We start from the raw sequence: 20,669 nt of genomic DNA on the forward strand, positions 1-20,669 counted from the left end.
CATCAGAGCTTCTGATGTTTTGAAGACGCCGAGGTATCTCAGAAGGCACAATCAAGATGGTTGCAGAGTAGAAAGTATTACATTAATTTGGAGAAAATGAACCTGCCAAACTGCAGGCTTCATTATGTACGCTATGTTGTACAATGTCTTAAAGCAGCTTACCTTCTTCCACCAAAATTGCATAAGCTTAGCTGTGTTTATTTGTATAGCTAACATTTGAAGATTAAGATGTGAATGATGACATACAACAACCCACTCTGGCCTAATCTTACATTTTAATTGGAATACATATACACAATTAAAATATCATTTACAGGCTTTTGTGCAGCTTTGGTAAATATTTGTCACATTACAATTTATACAACACATACAAAGCACACCCTTGCTGTATATTAAGGCAAATGATTGCTTCCATTTTGTTTAAATCTCATTTTGAATCAAATTGAAATATTTAACAGGCTAAGTGAGGTATTTAAACGACTCCACACCCCTATAAAAATTCAGTCGTTTATTGAGTCTGTTCATTGCATTATTTTTTTTTTTTTTCGGTGGCCGCCAGGTTTGGTTTTAAGGCAGTGGATTTCAGACCAAGACTGTACAAAATGATGGCAACACACGTGGAACACACACACCTCTCAGGAGACTTGACTTACAAGAGTTCATTTAATCTCAAGGACCTCTGCGGGATAGTTTTAGAGTGAAGAGTTCATACAAACATTTGACTGTACAAAGATTTACATTGTTGCATCGGGACATAATGTGTCGTCTTAATGAGTCCTCCTTTGGCTCAAACAGTTTCCTGTACATAGAAGGCCTGGCGAGTATGGTTCTGCTCAACCAATAAGAAGGCACCACCTTGTTTCCTGCACGGCAGAACAATACGTTGTGGTATTGGTTACAAGATGGCAGAACGAATTCCTGGAAACATCTCCAAATTCCTTCATCACTCATTTGGCGACAAAGAACTGGGATTCGTTCCAAACGTGGGGCTCAAATTCCATCACGTTCCTCCATTTTGTAAAACAATATTTTGTTTTCATATAAAAATTAAAATCAGGAAACTAAAATGAAAGCACATTTCAGGTCCATGTTGTATTTGACTTGTCATTCTTCTTCACTCTCATTATCGTGCTCCATCTTTTCCTCCCCTTTCGCTTTGGAATCCGTCCTGCCGTCGGAATCGTCTTCCTCGTGATCACTTTGCTCTTTCTTGTCGTCTTCCATCGCCTCGTCCTCCTCCCAATTCTAATGATGAATAATAAACAGCAAATACGCATTCAGATTCATTTATTAATGAACTGCTGCAGAGAAGCTTGTGTTTCAAATAGAATAACCCAAAATGTCTGTATTGCATTGTGTTATGATGGATGTCCTTATAGATCCTCTCCATCAGCATTTGGCAATTCAACATTTACTTGTAGGACTCTTCAAAACTTACATCTGAGTCCTCATCCACAAGGCCTTCAGACCCAGCGGGCTCCTCTTCATCTGAAGATTCTGTTAAAGGCACAAAATGGTGGCATTGGGTCATTTAAAAAAATAAATGAAGGCAGATTTCTATTGAGAAGAAACACCTGCGCCCTACAGACGTCATTACGCTATCCCAAAAATTGTTTTTCAATACGACACATTTATTTCAAAGTTCTTCACTGAATTGGTCCTTAGAAACAATCACAACAAGTTGTACTTGAAATGTTGGGGGATTCATTTCGTTGCACAGGAAAACAAAATGCAAACTCCAACTCAAGTTAGGGTGTTGCAAAAGTGGGGCTTTGCTTCTAAATTGATGGCAGGTGTTTTTCCCCGTTTCCCTTCAATATTCCAACAATCAGTGATGTTGAAGACACTGGTGACCAGAGCAGGCGGGGCCTCATTCTGCTCAAGATAAATTGCGACTGGCCATGTTGCCAGGCAACAGGAGCAGCGTTTGCATGCAGCGCACAGCCCACAACGTGTGCGTGAAGAGCAAAACTGCCTCAAAAAAACACGCTCTGGAAAAATAGCTTCATGAGTGTCCAAACGAAAGGAAAGCAGTCCCTTACCCTCTTCATAGACCAGCTTGGCTGTGTGGTCAACATCAAACGCCTTGTTGCTCTCTGTCTTTGTCTCCACCTAGCGGTCAACAATAATAGTGTTATGTTCTTGTGGCTGTCTCAAAAATCAAGATCTTCTCCCATCATCTGGTTTTCCCTCACAACGCAAACAGATTGAAATTAAGCAATTAACGATTCATGATTTGTTTGCATGACAGGATCATTCGATGAAAAAGCTGACCTGCGTCACCAGGAGATACAGCTTTCCTTTTAACTTTGTCAGTTTGTGGAACATCTTCACTCTGCTCTCAATCATGTGGTAGAGCACTCCCAGCTGGGAAACCACGTCGGGCAGCTGTGGGACGGACGGCCCAAACAGGTCAATGAAACACCAATAAAGGTAGCTTTTATTTAAAGTCACACCATCAAATACTCAACAAGGAAAGATTGAACTGAGTGAGCAACAGCTGACTCACCGAAGACAGGTATGATGTGTGCTGCATTAGTACCGCTTTGAGCCACCGGACCATCAGAGATGCCCTAGAAGAAGGAAGGAGGGAGGGAGGGAGGGAGGGAGGGAGGGAGGGAGGGAGGGAGGGTTCAAATGGATTCCTCTATTACTAGGCACAAGTGAGTCGTGTCGTTTAGCTTAGTAGCATCTCATGGAAGCGACTTACGTGAAGGGGTGCCCTTGGAGCCTCTTGGTAATCTAGAAAGAAAAGAAAAATACTCGCTTAAAGCACGGCCACAAAGATCCAGGCTTGTCTGTCACTGCAGAATACGAAGCGACGCTCGCTCACCTCTTCCACCAATGGTAAAACGGAAGGGAGGGGTAGCCGAGCCACCGTTTTCTTGATGACCGTGTCTTTACGAGTTTGAAAAACTTTCTAGGAAAGGAAAACAGCGATGAGAGGAGCGGGACGGCCATTTTTAACAGCTCATACTCACATTTAGGATGGTGCTGTCATTGCTCTCAAGGCCCTGCACCAGCAGCACGGCAAAATTGTCCGTCTGTAAGCAGGGCGCCCCCTTTTGGGCGGAAGCCGCAGACTGCAGATCAATTTCCCCGAGACGCTCTGCTATTGACTTCTGAAAAGAGAGAGGGGCGTTGGGGCTGTTCTTTTTTTTCCGCCATTTGTTATGTACGCGATCGGGACGGGTCCACTGAACGAACCTGTTTGTTGTCTGTGCCTTCTTTTCTTTTCGCCGTCGCCTTCACTGGGGCTTGATGGCCGGGAAGACCGGGAATGAGCACTTTGCTCTTGGCGTTGACAATTGGGGTTTTTACCTGGAGTTGAGACACCACAAGATTTGTTGCATGTTCTTCCTTCATCCAAGACGAGCATTCTACTGCTTGATCTCACACAAGCAAATTACGTTTCTTGAAAAAGGCTACCTTGGAAACGGCAGATGCCATGGAAAGGGACAACGTGGTCTGAACATTCCGCGTCAAGCAAACGTGCCTGTCGGCTGTGTTTAGGTCCTGGGGAAAAAAAATAATAAAGGAGGTTGGGATAAGGTCATTTACAAGCGATATACAAGACGGCAAAGGACAACGCTCGGCCTGTGCGCTCACCACTCTCTCTGTGACAGGCTGCAGATAGTTGCCGTAAGCCAGCATCACACTCCGGGACTCGTCGGCCAGAGCGGCGGCGAGGAGGGGGATCGGCGTCGGGGTATCCTTTGTGTCCGACATCTGCAGCGTGCACACAGGTGACTGGGGCTTCTTGCAGGGCCTGCGACGACACGCTTTGATGAGCTCACGTGGCAAGCCGAGCCGTATGAACACGCAGGTCAGTCGGGACGTTGAACGCGCTCACCCGTTTAGAAAGTGCTCAAAGAGATGCAGCTGTCCATCTTCGCACACCGCCGCCAGCCTCACCGCCTGCTGAGAGGAGAGAACCGGGAATTTGGCGGCGTGCTCATCGACAAGCATCCATCGGCGCGTCCCATCGGAATGAAACGGTGAGGTTTCATTACATCTTCCCTGACCTGTTCCTTGCTTTTGGACGCGACGAGGTCGACGTGCTTCGGCTCATCCGTCAGTACGAACGACGCCACCGAGTTCTTGCCCTTGCCGTCTTCTCGTACGTGCCTGCGGCGAGACAATCTCGAGTCAGTACCGCAGTACCATTGCGTGTCGCTTCAGGATTTCAATGAGCACCGCGTACGCACGCACCACACGCTAAGCAGTCGATCGTGAGCCGCGCCAGATACAAAATAGAGACCGCTGCTGTCACTGGGCTGCGCCGTGGCAAAGCGGAGCGTCGTCACAGCCGTGGAGTGGCCGGTGAATTTCTGCAACGGGGGAGAGAGGCCCATAAGTTGCCGGTTCTGCTCGATGAAAGCGATGCTTGATGGGTGAATGCAAAGTTAGCCACACTCACCCTATAAAGCTCCTTAGTGTCCAAGGCCCACATCTTGATGATCCGTCCGGCTGAAAGCAGCAGTTTACCGTCCGGGCTCACGCACAAACTGGTTACCGCGGCTCCGTCTGCCTTCCACTTGCTGTAAACAACAATTGGGATTGTAGTTATTATTACAGTAGTACTGTTCAGCCCTAATAATGGTTCATTTTGAGTGATGTCGCGTGCAGATCTGGATATTTCATCATGAGACTGACCTCCGCGTCTTGCCCGTTTGCAGGTCCCATTCCACAATGTTTGTGTCATCGGAGCCGCTGTATAATAAATTGTCTTCGGGGTGCCAATGAACGCAATTCACTCCCCCGCTATGGCCTCCATCCTGAAAGCACAAAAACAATCTTGTAGCGTCAAAATGCACAGAAACGGCTGCAAATGATGACAAGGATTAGTTTCAAACTTACCAGGGTGCAGTGAAGAGCTCCCTTGGCTGTACTGTAAATAAGGACGGTGCCCGCCACCGTGCCCATTGCCAACAGGTCTGCCCTTTGCTCCAGCTGCACCCCCTCCGATTTCCTCCTCTTCCTTTGAGGACCCTCCTGATAAATGTACCACATTGACTTCCATCAGTGTACGAGAAACGTTTGCTTTGATTTGACACAATTGACATGGAGGATTGTTATCTCGTGCAAAGAAAGTCGGCGACATATGACGTCACATAAAATAATGCCGGTGGACAGAGTGTGTTAAATGGTATTTTCACTGCTTTATTTGAGTTATAGTGCTGCCAGAGGAGTAGACTCCTCCTGCCACTACCGGCATGTCGCTAACCCGTTTGAAGCGCTCTTAGGTAAATTACATAAATAAGGTTTGTAGTACCAAAGGGCCGTATTTACTAACGTCAGAAATGTGTCATCTGTGGTTGTTACATTGTTGTAATCCCGTAAATGCACAGATCGCAACTCCACGTGGGACCAACGTGGGGTTTGGGAGCTATTGACGGCTAGCAGTTAACTAACGCGCTTCTACGGCTAAGTCTCGAACACACTACGAGAAAAGGTCTCTGTGCTAAACAGGGTAGGTCATGGTTATTTGCACGTCTCTTTTTAAAAGATCGCTACCGATCACGTATTGCCGTATTTTGATGACAACGTCCGAGCCCTTCTAATTTAGGCCGCGCTAGCTGCAAGGAACACCACAGCGGTCTTGCGTACCTTGGCAGTCCGGCATGGTCCCCAATGTATGCATGTCGGAGTGGCGCTCAAATGAGCTGAAGGCACGTACTCCTGGTGGAGTGTTTTACTGTCTGTGTTCCAAACTCGAAGCCTCCCATCCTGGGCGCACACTGCCAGGTATTGGTGGGATTTAGGCGAAAAGACGCAAGGTAGCGGCAGCGAATAGCTGCCTTTACCGTCCGCCATTTCTGAAAGCGCTGGAGTTTGCGTGCGTGGTTTCCTCCAACCACGTGTGGATGCTCGTGCACATGCGCAGTGACGCTCCTACGACATCAGCTGCTGATTGGCTGCCACCAGACAATGTCTCCTACTGCCTTTTTTTCATAAAAACAAATACAATAAAAAAAGGTTTATTAATCTTCCCTTTTTCCCCCCAAAGTTTTATTAATATACGCAATGGACTGCGTCACACGCATTATACGATGAGATGATGGATGGACTGTGCAACCACAATCTCGTACAAAAACTTTTTGCTCAACTGTAACACTGTCCGCTGCCGGAAATGTTACAACCGTCGCGTATTTATGACGTCACCATTTGCAGCCTCAATCATGTCGTTACACACCTGTTGACACACCTTTGTTGCAATCCCAGGTTTTTGCCATCTTAAAAAAAGACCAAGGTAAATCATTTGCAAAAATGTTATCCACCATAAATGAGATCTATAAGCTTGTACATTTACTTGTCTGCAGGTAAAATAGTTGAGTTGATCTCTGGATATATTTCACATCATAAAAACCTGGAATTTATCCTGGGGTTTATTGTTTGTGGACTTTTTATGTTTTACCATTACGTTTCTGATGAAACTGCTCATGCATTTGGCGTAATCTGCTTTAGCACTTCATATTTCTTCTTTTCCACTAACACTTCACACCTTCACCACTATCGATCATGAATGCTAAAATCACCATTGAAGCCTTTTACCCTGTTTTCTCAATCACAAACTCTTTGACTTTTGCCACCAGGAAGAAGATGTGATGTCATGGTTATTTGCAACGATGGTCACCAGATGTATTCGAATGCCCACAAGGAGAGAAAATATGGTACAACAGATGGAAAACGACAAAAAGCAGGTGTGAATAAATCATATAAGGCTTGTCTGAATTGCATTGTTGTATAAATCGAGATGTCAATTATTTAGAAGGTAGTTTGTATGCCGAACTTGGGCGATAAAAATTTACGACATTGAGGCTTTTCATTTCGATTCCCTCAGATGAGGAGGGCCATGTATCAGAAATAGTCTTCTCAATTATAGAAACAATTCTCAGGAAATGGTCAAAATTAATACTACTAAATGAAGAGAAGCAGAAGAAATGATTTGCTGCTTGGTTACATTTTTTTTTCAATTCCTAGTCTTTATTTCACAGATGCACTCACATAATATGCACAAAATCGATGTTAAGATTTGAGCACGTGCAAATAAACACAACATTAAGAAGACACACTATCAGTGGCTGGTGTTAAATACTTGAATAAACGCAGAAAGCAAGATGTCTGAAAATCTAAAGACCTTCAAAAAACAGTGAATCATTGAGTGATACAATTCGTAAATGTGTGCAAATGTCTCATTATTTGGCTGACTCAGAAACTCTTTAAAATTACATAGTAAAATTTTTAGGTGTAATCAGTTACAATGACATGCAGCGCTTTCTATTGCCAAACCACATGGTTTATTTTAACTATCATTCACTGTATGTATAGTTATATTTTTTTATTAGTTTGTCACTTGCATAATTATGAACACACTAAAACACCGTTTGTGGATTTTTTTATCGTATTGTTCAGTAAAGCCGCTTTTATGACGCAACAATACTGTGGAAGTTTAGTATCCCATATAGTCTGAAGGCTGTGAATTGTCACACACACACACACACACACACGGACGGGTGCAGCGCATCATATTTAATCTCAACATATATTATTGATCACTGCGCCCAGCAACAAATAAGAGCTGATTGCAACTGCGTGGAGGCTAATGTAAAAATGTGAATGATTGATGTACCAAAAAAATTCGACAATAAATTGAGTATGACTAGCCATTTCTCCCTTGGGTCAAAAAGGGAAACAATCTGCTTGGTAATCCAATCGGCATTTCTTTTCAACCCCGTTCACAATTATAACAGCTTTCCCAAAAAGTCTCATGGCAATGTTCTCCAAATTAGACTGCAGCTGTGGTATGTTTTTTTCACATTCCATTAATGCGGGTTCTGCACAGTGAAGAGAGGAGAGAGTATAAGAGCTGATTAGAATGCTTTCTTTCCACATGAGTGCATCAGGAAACACACTGGTAATTCTCTAATCGCTCTGCGCAATGTTGCGTAGGATTACCAGGATGAAGTATTTTCCTTGGATGACAATTGAGCTAAATCAATTTTCCATTTTCTTTTAGGACTTCACTTCTATCTGGTGTCAGACTAATGATGGCATGAGCCAGTGGGACAGTAGTCATTCATCAAAAGCTTTAAAACCCCAAAAGCCGAGCTGCGTCTCGCTCTCTCGCGCATACGCACGCACGCACGCACGCACACTCAGGGTCTGGTCTGGTCTGCTCATTAGTAAGACAAAATTACTTGTGAGGCGCGCTGCTTGCAGCTATCATGCTCTAATTGTGCAGGAGAGGGGGATTAATTAAAGAAACTCAGAAGCCCCCTTGGTTTGATTGAAATATAATTCATTTTTAACTTTAACAACTGGAAGCAAACACGGATCTAACATCACTTTGACACTTGACTCAATATTTTTCACCCCCCCTTGCAAAACTGTTGCTATGGATGCAGACATTTATTGTAGTACAGTATCATGCCACATGGTGGCACCTCTGATTTTATGATGTCAATTAGTCACCTCCGGTACCAGTGGAAAATGAACTTTAGTTTTGAAAATGACCTTTTTGTTCCTCACGGCACATGTCCATGGCTACCTGTTTACCTACCGTAGCACCTCCTCAACTCGCAGCAGCACACGTTACAGCGCGCGAGTAAGAATTTCATCACTCGCGTCAACAATATCGCGACTTCCGAGAGTCCAATTCATTTCTTTGTTTGAAATAAAAAGCACTTTTTAATCTCTCTTTGACAGATTTCATCACATTTTCCACAAATGTTAAGGAAAGGTGAAATAAAACCAAGGAGATTTGCCTTTCCCAAGAGGGACGTGGTGAATATTTATTGTGACGCATCACATCATGACATTTTACTTGTTGGCCTTCAACAAGACAACAATGACAAAACAATAGATTCAAAATAATGACTAAGTTTTTCACTTGCCTAATTTCCATTCCATTTTCGAAAGGTGAATTTGCGCGGATGAGTGTTCATCGTGCAGAGTAGTGATGGGATAATGAAGCTTTAAAGATGCATCATGAACCACTTGTCATATTTTTTTACTCTTCTACACTGGCTGTGGACCTTTCTAAGCAATGGCTTCGTTCTTTGTATCCAATTAAATGTCTAATTTCAACCAGGAGATAGTAAGCTCTGAAAATGCTACTCAAGGCCACAAATGTTTGCAAGGGCACAAGTTGAACTTTTACAATTAAAAAAAAAATACAATTCCGAATTGTATACTTTTTGAAAGGACGAGCAAGTTTGTAAAATAAAGTTGAGTGTTGAGCAAACACATCTATCTGGAGGCTCACCAGTCATGTTTATTTCATTTTGAAATCATCAGATAGTGTAACTGCAAACAGGCTGCAGATATTTTAATGTAGCAGTGAAGCATTTATTGTTATGATTCATACGATCCTGCCCTATGCAGTACAGCAAACTTTCATCACCATATTAATTACAGGAAATAACTCTGCTACTCTCTGAAACATACTAGAGAGCAGTGTAAGAGTTGTAGATGCATCGTAAATGTTATGCTACGTACTGTATTATACTATAATTCAACAGGTCTGGCAGTGCCCACACTTTTGCAGCTATAATAAAAACATTCTAAATATAAATGTATTTCTTCTAGATTATCATTATTTAAGTTATTGTCATTACGATTTAATATTGTGTGTATTCTTTCTTTCTTTCCTTTTCCCTTTTTCATCAAGGCCCATATTTCAAAGTTAACTTCAAATGAACGTAGATTTCCTTCAATACTATAAATGGGTGTTGTCAAAAGTTGATATACGTATATGACTTAATTATTATCCTTGAATTATGGTTCCCCGTACTTGATGAGCCACTGACTCAGCTGCAATACAAGGGACTGGCCAATGGAGAATGCATTCAGATAAGAGTTTCCATCATATTTCTCATCTCACTTATTGAGACATAAGTCACACTTGAGCAAGATCTAATTGCTGAGTCATCCTATAAAATAATTGGCAAATGTAAATGAATGTAGGCTCTGGAGGAGCAGGGGAAGTCTCGAGAGTGCGCAGATCTTTGAAATAAGAAAAACAGATTATTGTAGAAAAAGGTTCATATTTCACCATTAACCCAGCGACTTTTGGGAAATGGATCTAATTCTGCCACTGCCACACATTCAGGCTTTTCCAGATATTTTTTTTGACAATAGGAATCTATTAAATAAAACAAAGTGCAGTGAGCAAACATTTGGAATAAGGAGCTTGTTCAATATTCATAAAGATGCATTGGAAAGCGTATATGCTCAAACCCATAAATAGGAATTTTACACCTTATTAAAAGAAGCAGCAATGGACTATGTGGCAATTCATGTCCTTAAATGCCTGATACCTTTTGGAGCTCGAATGCACCACAGAGATACTCAAGCTGTGCATGAAACAACATTAAACTGTGGTAGGTAGGTAGGTAGGTCTAAATATCCAAATGATGTCTAAACTGGTTTTTAAAGTTCGAACTCGCACTGTATAGGTATAAGTCTGTTCTCAAATATTGTACAATGAAAGCACAAGTGAACTAGAAACTGTGAGACGAAAATGCTTAATTTTTTTGGGAGGCTCTTGCATCTCAGAACTCATTATGGAAAATGAGACTGGCTCATTGAAGAGGAACATGTGCTGGCCTCTCACTCACTAATTACAACAACAAATTTGAAATAAATATTTCCCCCTGTTTATATGCCAGTCCATCAAGACAAACTATCAAATACAAAATTAATGAAACTGTTTTGTGGCACAAAAGAGGCTGGGGAATTGGGTCCCGGGAACATTGTATTGTGCTGAATAAATATTAGCTAATTGAATTTGAATCAACTTACGTGACACTAGCTCGACTTAAAAAACAACCTAGAAAAACATGACAAGACGGAATGGAAGGTTTCATTTTCCCCATTTTCCAAAAATCCCCTCATTTAATTTACCCAAACAGAGATTCCAACCACATACAGCCCAAAACCAATATTTGCCCAAAACATATTCCAAGAGAAATCACATGAAACTTGAGTCAGTTGAACAATTTTTGATAAATTTAAAGGTTGTAGTTAAGCATTGGGGCAATAAAATAATGTGAATGCATATTTGCAACCAACTCAACCCCAATGAAAAGTTGCTCAGCCATTGGACCAGATCTCAAAAGGCACGGAAGAAAAGCCACGAAAAGGGGCGATATCAATAGAGCAGAAGAATGCCTTGTCAAAAAAGAAAAAATGGCAGAAGGCCAATCACTATGCAAAAGTATGCAACAGAAAAAAAGGCTCCAGACACAGAACAGGGTAAAACCCAAGGACGTCTACGCTGTTGAAGAGCAGGATGACAATGAGGAATGTGGAAATGCATACAGTGAACTTGGACCACACAACTGATGTTCACATTAGATATGGGAGCCAAGCCCACAAAGCGTCTATGCCGCACATGATCAAAACACCATTCAAACAGCACTACATACACAAATAGGTTAGGTAGATATCCCAAGGTTCTATGTCGTGAAATTTCTAGACCTACTTCTCCTAGACTTGAAAGCATGTGGCGTGCTCGGCCTTATTAAGCTTAATTTATGCAGTCACAGCACAAAATAGAGCATTGCCTAATTAGGTAGCATTTTAAATGCAAATACAAACAAACAAAGATCAGCAAGCTAAGAGTGTGCAAGACCCTTGAAAATGCCAATTATGGCCATGTGACTGTCTACTCACTTAGGAGAGTATCACATCCAGCAGGAGCAAAAAAAAAAAAAATGTGTGTGCTTGATGCAAGACCTGACCACTGAACTATTGACTAACTATTGGTTTGAGTCCGCATCCTTTCAGCCCAATGTTGAACAGATAGTGCCTTCTAGAAAAGTCCAATATAAAATAACTGTTTCATGAAGCAAATCCAAAGCTTCATTTTCCCATCACTAATGTAAATCATTAATGTCCCCCTTATGCAGTTCCGCTTTATAGAAATGCGTTGGGTCCTCGGTAAATTACGGGAAATGTAGTTAGACTTGCCGTAAACGTGGAGAAGAAATGGCCATCGGGTGCACAATTAAAGGAGGAGAAATGAGTCAAGAATGCATGAATGAAGACAGCTTTATTCTTAATAACTATGTTGTGTTGTCATTTACGAGAGAGGTGGGGCTCCTCTCATGTAAACTTTATTACCATAGTGCTTAATGACCCCCCCCCTGCAACGTCTCCGTCCTGCCTCAAGATACTTGCTGTAATTTACTTATTTTTATGTTTATTTATTTTTTTTTGCTTCAAATGAGCTGAGATTAGATTTAAAAAAGTGAGAGCATGTGGGGGGCAGTTTGAAATCTTCGCTAATCACGTCCCATCTTTTTATTCACTCCTCGCTCAGAGGCTCGCATATAAAACAAGCTTTTGAAGGCAGCGAGCAATGTTTTGTGAGAGGCATACTTTGTGCACTTTACAATTGCAATACAATCCAGAAATTGATTGAAAAGGGAAGAAAAATAACCACTCTCGAAGTTAGTCAGCCTTATGCAGTTGGAGCATATTTTAGTAACGGTATATAAAAAAACAAAACAAGGCCCGGTATTTTATGTGTTTTTTTTCCCTCACTTGCGAATCTAAAGGTTAATTAAAACAACAAAGGAGAAAGATCCAAATGAATCTTTAAAACGTTTTTCAACGCTACCGTGCGTTTCAAATCCTCATGGCAAGAGGTGAAGGGACAAAACTAAATGATAAATAACTCGGGCAAGTTATCATGGCTTTAGTCTGCTGTGGCTCAGGGGAGTGATTTAAGCATGAACATTGAAGACAATTCTGCTTGAGCCCAGCGCAGGTCCTAAAAACGGCTACCGTTATTGGCAAAGCCGCTGCTCGCAGAAGCAAACGGCATAAAGCAGTGAGGAAATATGACTCCAACCGCATTAAATTAGCTTTTATTTGGAGACAAGGGGGAGCCAAGGCTGCAGCGTGTGGTAGATGGCCAAGTTATTAGAAATAAATGCTGGAAACCACCGCAACTCCCCTCCCATGATATATTGCGCAACCAAACACAAGTCCGGCTAGAGTAGACCCACAGGAAAAGTATCTAAGCTTGATATGGTTTTCACTTTTCCAATATTTAATTACAAGGTCAACATTCAAACTGTGCATATACAATATTGATACGGTAGCTTAAACTAAAGTGTTTTTTTTATGTGCACTGCATTTTTATAAGTAGGCTACAGTTCACTTGTATTACTTTTAAGAACTCATTTAAAGTAGTAACACATTTGTATTTAATCTGGGAGGAAACCTTTGGTTTTATATGTTTATTGAAATCGTTTTTTAACTTTTGTGTGCCATACATTGTCTTGAATATTTTTTTACAGGGTCTTTTACTCCTATAATTAAGTAAAGTGTGAATATTCCTTATATTTAAACACAGTTTTAGTGTTCACATTCTCATTTTCAATTTATAATTGAAGAAAAAACTCGCAAGATGTTTCATAGTCTGTCTCACCTTGACTGACTGTCTCTCTGTTCTCTACAAAGTATCCTTTAGTAACTTTCTTTTGTTTGGTAATTGGTACATTATATGCATGAGGGCTTTTATTTGTATTTTTTCCTTCGCTAACAAAACACAGGAGGCGACAACACTTTTTTTTTTTTTTTCTCTTTCCCTAACAAAACACACGAGGCAACGACACGTACAGAGAGTTTGCATGCAAACCTTTGGATACAAAGCCACAAACTAGTTGTGAAACCCAAATCATTAATTACTGAATTCAATGAGGCCCACACAGCAACACGGCAACGGCACATAACCGCAGCATCCTCTTGCTGCCATCCAAAGCACGCTTCACTAATAGATGTGCGACAGGAACAAGACCCCCCAAAAAATTGCTTATTAAATGAAGTTATTAATTCATGTCTCGCGACCAGTGAGACGAGAAATTAAGAAACAGAGGGGAGCTACATAATTAATGGTCCAGCAGCGCCGCCACGGCAGGTTTAAAAGACCCAACACAGAATGCATCTAAAATTCAAAAGCTCCGCCTCCTTAGACCAACGAGTGAGGTAGCTTGATATAAAACAAAACAACAAATGTCTCACCTCAGCACAAGTTTTATCGCTGATAAAATGCTTTAGATGGTTGTTGTTTTTGCTTTGGTGAAACTCATCAGCTGTTGAATATTTACAGATGATATTGGAACGTAAATTCCAGTCCAGGTGAAGTTGAACCATTTAAGGCTGTCCATAAACAAAAAGGACTCACCAAAAACAGACTTTGTCTGAAATGCGTTTTGATTCAATGAACAAACACTCCAAAGTATCCATAGGTGTGAGATTTGTGCCTTGTGCATGGCTGGCAGTCACTCCTGGGTGGAGCAAGCCTCTGGCCCAAAGTCAGGATAAGCTTCAATTTGATAAGCCTTCAGTTTGTCGAGTCAGAGTGAAGCGGCGATGCGACTGACCCTTCTCAACCCCGTCCGTCTCTTCTGAGGAAGAAAGTGTTGTTCATGATTGCCATCGACAAATCATCACACAGGTTTTCAAGGCGCTATAAGTGGACTGAACAGCAAAGGATGGATTTGGCTTGGGAAAATTGCAAGCGCTTGTTGTCTGCCTTGGCACTACTGTCAAAGTACCCATGAGCAAGGCATTGAACATTTGCATGTGCATGCCTCATCTATCTGACACTCCCTCTATGTCTCCATTTATGAAGGCTACTTTTACCTTCTCTGTGTGGCGTGCAATAAAAAATAGAGCGCAAAGTGTAAAATCAATTTCCCCCGGCCTTCAGGGGAATTAGTACAATAAATAATAAAATAAAACATTCAAAGAGAAATTTAAAAAGTGAAGTGCAGAAGCAGCCTCTCTCTCTCTCTCTCTCTCTCTCTCTCTCTCTCTCTCGCTTGTTCTCCATAAATGTCTTGTATTACAGCAGCAGTTAACATCTATTTACACCTGTTTGACATTTGGGAAAATTAAAATGTTGTCGTTGGCGGCGTAGCAGTTCATTTGCTTGACGTCCATTTAAGTGGCTTGGGCTCCGTTCTAACTCAGTCAAGGAAATACGTAACACGTCTTCTGCGCATAATTCCAAGCAGCATAAGTACCGTGAACAGGGCCCGCTTTGACCTTCCGCATTTCGCTCAACTGAAGTCGCAGTTGCCATCGTGTTCTTTTCATTAGACACTTCGGTATTTGTTCACAAGATGTAAAAGTTTAGAAGAGCCTAATGAAACCCTCGAGTCATGACTTATGCATTGCGGTAATAAAGTGAGATGAATCATTGATCTCCTGGTGATCCTTTTTCAAAAGTCTAATCTCACCCTTTAGTCTGAAAGTGTAGTGAGAAGAAGCCCATTTTGGTTACTAGAGCTCCCGCGTGGCGGAGAAAATGTCACGGTGTAGCATTACTGCTTGACTCCCAGGAGCCCGCTGGCCTACATAACAGAAGAAAAGGCTTTCATTTGGATGTTAAATTAGCTGTGGAGGATGGCAAACGACAAATAGATAATTACATTTTACTGAAATGTGAGTCAAGTAATTACCTGGACATGAATTGTATAGTCGGTGAAAAAATTACACTTCTACATTTTTCGTGGCATACTTGTATTATATTAATTGTTGGATCTTCTCGTTACCGCTAATCATGTCGTGACCAGAACGCCAAAGACTAGCTAATAAATGATAGGCTGGGGATGAAATATTTTTGATATTATGCAAAATGTAAGCTAATACAATTAAAACCACCAGCCTGTGCATTTGACATGTAAAATTATACGGACATGTTTATTGGTCACATTTATTTATTTTCATTTTTTTTTTAGAGCTCTGCATAGCACTTACAAATGCCACAGACTGCAAAATTATTCACTGCTAATCCAAAATGTTATCAGACCAATATTATGGAGTGACATCTTGAATTGTGTGGAAAATTACCGCAAATAAAAGAATGTCACTTGAGAAACTCTCACTATTGTATACTGTATGTTCACTAGGGGGCACTAACTAGTAGGGGAAAGAACATGAAGCATTTTTGAGACAGCAGCCACTGGAACAAGCACATGAATTAACATGTACAAAAAAAAAAAGCTCAACATTCAGATTTTTATGGCCCATTTGCGCGTCATGTTTCTTTTGTTTTGTGTAGTCTTCGTTTAGTTACTTTATGATAAGGTTGGCTTTAGGCATGTACTTGATGGACTCAGTATGGAGCAAGAAGATAAAAATATAGTTCAGTGGCTTTGAGTTTTAAGCAAATAATGCTTTGCATCTTCCATTATCATTTCTGTATGAATTCTCAGCTGACAATGACGTTTGCATTTCCATGGAGTGCTATCTAGTTTGAACTCGAGCTGGGTGATTTAAAAGGAAGGTAAGAGAAGCCCCATTGTAAACGGGTGGACGGGTCAAACCGCTGCTTTAATAGCAGTATAAAACTTCTGTTGTATATTTTAAAAGCTGGCTAAAGCCGCATTTGGAGGTGAAGTGTGGCTCACATAAATGCTCAAGAGCAGCACTTTGGGACACTTGGCTTTGGTAGGCCAATAGGTAGACATTCTTTTCTGAAAATCTTCCTATTGTTGCTCATGATTGTAAATGAGCCCAAATCCAAACAAATCAACTTCCCAGAACATTATTTAATATAGTAAGAGTAGTGTCAAATATCAAGTGAAAACTTTGTCAACGTAACATTTGCCAGATCCAATTTCTTTAAACCACCTTTCGATTTCTTTTTCCGTCTCCTTGAACATAGCAAAAATAAACATATTTATTGAAATTCTCTCGCTCACTCACTTTACACTCAGCTCAGTAATGACATCATCCCTTATCTTATTGTCCGAGGCACTTTTCTTGCTTTTAAATCAATTTCCTCCATCGGGGTTCATAAAGTTGAATTGAAATGAATACGAGCTGAAACTGATGGTAAGATACAAAGACAGTGGCTGGCTTTTTCACACGCAGGAATGCCATGTAATATGCTTATCCTGAATGCCTGCAGCAGGATTAGCTCTGAAGACGTAAGGGCTTTTTTTCTTTTGCCCATGGGAGGAGTTGGCAAATGCAACACCCCCACCAAGTGTGTGTGCGTGCATGTTTTTACATACAAACTGTGCAATTGGGCCACAATTGTCTTGGTCGGGTATGCAAAAGATGGAAAACACGCAGAGCTAATTCACTGACTGATGGGTTATTCATATTGAGTGGAATGTGCTGCAAGCATTGAGCGCTGGCTGAGAAGAACATGGAATAACACACTCTGCGTTGCCACTTTGTTTTTTTGATCAGACGACTAACTCAGCTGAGGACGAATACTTCTTGCGGCAAAGCTGTCAACGGCTATGATAAAAATGAAATCAGCATGCGTTTTTTACAGTTCATCAAAGCAATTGTGTTGTGATGAGGTCATGACAATGCTTAGTGTAGAGCGTGAATATGATCAAATGCTATTTTATACTTAAATGTTTGGAGCGTGTCTTGAATTGGAAACTATTCGTTAGGTCCACTTAGTGTGACGGTCGACAGCTCACAGCATCATTATGGGGGTGGGGGGGCGTTTTGACAGCTCCTCTCGCTGCCTTTTAGATTATGTTCAGTGTTTGCATTCTTCTGTGTATTGGTCCACAGTGAAGTCCAAAAGGTTGATCACAAAATGATGAAGGGGGCCAAAGTGACAGGGTAATGCTGATGTAATGTTCTGATACATTAGGTCACATGAAAGAGCTAGCCAACCTGATATCCCATCTATCTCCGCCCCTTATCTTCTTCCCTTTTTGGCACAATTAATTGTTTGTCTTGATCTGAAAGATATGCAAAGATACTGCTCAACTTCTGATGCAAGGCTCTGGGCCAAATGGTAATGTGAGATTTGGATATCTCCTCACTTGGCTCTGACTGATTTGGGTTCTACTCATTAGCATTTCTTCTACATGACGAATAGCGGAGGTGTCCTTCACTTCAATGACTCTCAAAGGAAACCTTAGTTTTTGTAATTCAAAAAGATCCCACGCTAATACTTGATGACAGCGATGTAGATTCTGTCTTAGTTTAGCTCGTCTCCATACCAGCCGATATTTCCATTTAGACGTTCCTCCGCAAGCTTTTACAAGTGCGTAAGAAATATGCGATAAGAACGATGAAACGAAATATGTATATGCAATAAGAACTTATTAAGCATATCTGTCGCAGTTACTATAAAAAAGTACCAAAACAAATAAAAACGAAGAAAAAACATTTGGAAAAAAGCAATCAAACTAATGAACCCATTCTTTAAACTGTTTAAAAATAACTGGATTTGGAAAAACAAAAGTCAAAACAAAATAAAAACTAACTATGATGAAAAATCCCCAACTATCATAAGCCCAGTGCTCATTAAACAATAACAATCCAACGAGAGTGTCGAAGCAATTTGAAACAGATCAGACAATTAGCTTTAGCACAATGTACTGTCATTTGAAATGCTATAAATGATTCTAAGTGTGTTACATCTTGAAATGACTCATTAAAACTGAGAACATGCTTGAAGCAGCCTGATTAGTGCCTGATTGTTTCCCCCCCCCCCATAAATCTTCGTGCTAAACATCACACGCACGCACACACACTCAGTCCGCCACTACTCTTAAAATTCCACGTCCAGTCGTCATCATAACTGCAAAGCGTCACCGAAGCTCTTTAATATGCTCATAAATCCCAAATATCCCTTTTTAGATACGATTGTTAATAGTCACCACCGAGTCATTTGCTTTTTCACGATGGCATGGAAATGATATCCCGCCAAAGTTTTGTAGCACAAAATAAATGAGCAAACAACATAGCAATTGTTTTTGCAGCTGGATTGAAGAAAACGACACAGACAATACTTAAGGCGGTGACTCTCTGCTGCCATGAAGTATTCATGCCAAATGAAATGAAGCAAACTTGATGTCTCATTACCTTTAACTGCGGAGCAGCATAGCATAGCTGACTAGTCGATCCGTACATTTGTCACCAGCAATTATGGACGTCTCATGGAGTGGATTATTGCTTAGAAAACAGATTAGTTGCATGAATGTTACCTTGTGATGATGAAGTGCTTTGCTTCAAAACTCAAATCCCCCGCTGAGTGCAAGTACCTGATGAATGTTTTAAATTTCTATGCCACTTAAGATGTTCTGACTCGCCTTTGAGCCGTTTTTCACGCCATTACGGAGTGTGAATTCAATACAGTCCACCATCAGAGACCCCATTTACAGCTATTGTACCTGAAAAACTGATTGAGCTTTGAAACAACTCAGTCAATGAAGTTAACGTTTAAAGTGCCTGATCTCTTTGCAGACAGCGACGGTTTTGAGTGTAACAAATGCTCGTCTGTGTCTATGGAGCTGTATTTTAAAAGAGGGTGGTGTGCGTCGTTGTGGGTGGGAACAAAGTTGACTCCATTCGCTTCCAATCAAAGCGGCCCATCCCATTCCTTTTAAATGTGCAGAAATGGACGCAGTCATCCATGCGTTAACAGAGAATCACTGTCACTGTGCTATTATGGCAACAGACAATGTGAATGATTATGGATTGTTGTGAGTGTGGCTTACAGGACAACAATGTGTGCATTGCATAAAAGACTCCTATTCAGTAGATGCCGTGCAGAGACCCCGAATTGTCAGTCTTAAAACCCAATACCCATAGGAACCGTGTCAAGTCTTTAATTATGCGTTTGGTTAACCACTGGAAAAAAGAAAGTCTTTGTGCTATACGAGCCTCATTTCAGATCTAATGAGGGGAATGGAGCAACTTTGGAGGCCTTGAAGTCAGGAATTGGGTTGCCTTTCACAGCGGCCCACTGATTTAAACAGATTATCTGCCGTGATTGGTTCAAGATAGCTACCTCTGATTCTACTTTTAGTGCACGAATGTTGAAAGCAACTGCATGACGAAGAGGAATGAGAATGGACGGACGGACGGACGGACGGATGGCAGTGTGGGGACACAGTTCGAGGGAAAAGGCCCATGCAAACTGCCCACACAAAACATGTATGATGGATTTATCTGTGGTAAACAACTGCGCACCGTGGGCCGGTACTATGTCATATGTAGCTACGGGAGACAGCTTGGTCATTCCGTGTAAGAAAAGATCTTTCATTTAAAGACTTTGTCTGGCAGGTGCATGCTACAGGTAAAGCAACTGGTGGACAAAAGGACATTAGATGTTCCCCATGCTACGGTCAAAGCAATTCTGTAAGCCATATGGTGTATTTCACTAGTTAACCGGTTACATCCTGATTTACAGAAGGACTCCAATGGTGAAAAGAAATTCCGACATTTTTACCTTCATCTAGAGCCTCAGCAAAAATGTAATGGCCCCTCCATCATATCTATAAAAAAAAAAAAAAAATTGAAAACGCGATTAGTATTTTACCATTTAGCGTTTGATGTGAAACTGATCAATAAAACCAACCCAGTGGTGGACTCAGACGTTTATATGGAACTTGTATTTCAAGCTAGTTCTTGGGGGGATTAGGCAACTGGTGCTTTTACGAATCTAATAACAAAGCCCTTTTAATATATTTCCGCTGTTGCCTTGAGTGTAATAAAATCTTTTAGGAATCATCAACTAAATGAAGAGTGTCTGTGTGCCTCGCCAGTTAAAGTCCCCTACAAAATCCCATGGCTAGTTATCCTAGCAAGATATTTTTGCAAATGTGTGTGCCTAGCCACATGAACTCTTCAAGCATAGTTTGAGATATTCTGTCACGTAAGCC

At 41.3% G+C, this 20,669-nt stretch overlaps 2 protein-coding genes across 4 annotated transcripts in view; one reads left to right on the forward strand and one right to left on the reverse strand.

Annotated features, from left to right (window-relative positions):
* Positions 1 to 493: 493 nt before the first annotated feature.
* LOC125981244 (WD repeat-containing protein 43) lies at positions 494 to 5,880 on the reverse strand. Of its 2 annotated transcripts, none has more exons than XM_049741194.1 (18): positions 5,611 to 5,880; positions 4,861 to 4,995; positions 4,657 to 4,778; positions 4,421 to 4,541; positions 4,213 to 4,331; positions 4,026 to 4,128; positions 3,854 to 3,918; positions 3,610 to 3,769; positions 3,430 to 3,516; positions 3,208 to 3,321; positions 2,982 to 3,122; positions 2,834 to 2,920; positions 2,711 to 2,742; positions 2,510 to 2,573; positions 2,275 to 2,388; positions 2,043 to 2,112; positions 1,439 to 1,497; positions 494 to 1,245 (listed from the first exon to the last, which is right to left on the reverse strand). In XM_049741194.1, exons 1-18 carry the CDS (start codon positions 5,815 to 5,817, stop codon positions 1,105 to 1,107), a joined length of 1,941 nt encoding a protein of 646 aa, XP_049597151.1. In that variant the 5' UTR covers positions 5,818 to 5,880; the 3' UTR covers positions 494 to 1,104. The 2 variants fall into 2 exon arrangements, with proteins under 2 accessions (XP_049597151.1, XP_049597150.1); XM_049741193.1 differs by having other exon boundaries at positions 3,854 to 3,921.
* A 229-nt stretch (positions 5,881 to 6,109) lies between these two features.
* The window catches only part of alk (ALK receptor tyrosine kinase), a 162,624-nt gene continuing 148,064 nt past the window's right edge, over positions 6,110 to 20,669 (forward strand). For both annotated transcript variants that reach the window (XM_068652911.1, XM_049741158.2), the window contains exons 1-2: positions 6,110 to 6,253; positions 6,597 to 6,704. The gene's annotated coding sequence lies outside the window, so the exon portion shown is untranslated. The remainder of the gene's footprint in view (positions 6,254 to 6,596; positions 6,705 to 20,669) is intronic.

The sequence above is a fragment of the Syngnathus scovelli genome, chromosome 14 (assembly GCF_024217435.2).
Source record: "Syngnathus scovelli strain Florida chromosome 14, RoL_Ssco_1.2, whole genome shotgun sequence".
NCBI classification, from domain to species: Eukaryota; Metazoa; Chordata; class Actinopteri; order Syngnathiformes; family Syngnathidae; genus Syngnathus; species Syngnathus scovelli.

What these genes read in the sequence shown, in the direction of transcription:
- LOC125981244 (XM_049741193.1), bottom strand. Translation starts at nt 5,817, where the DNA reads ATGGCGGACGGTAAAGGCAGCTATTCGCTGCCGCTACCTTGCGTCTTT. An exon ending in TTTTACCATTGGTGGAAGAG is followed by an intron (nt 2,743 to 2,833) that starts GTGAGCGAGCGT and finishes TTTTCTTTCTAG; the next exon opens with ATTACCAAGAGGCTCCAAGG. An exon ending in CAAGCTGGTCTATGAAGAGG is followed by an intron (nt 1,498 to 2,042) that starts GTAAGGGACTGC and finishes TGCCTTTAACAG; the next exon opens with AATCTTCAGATGAAGAGGAG.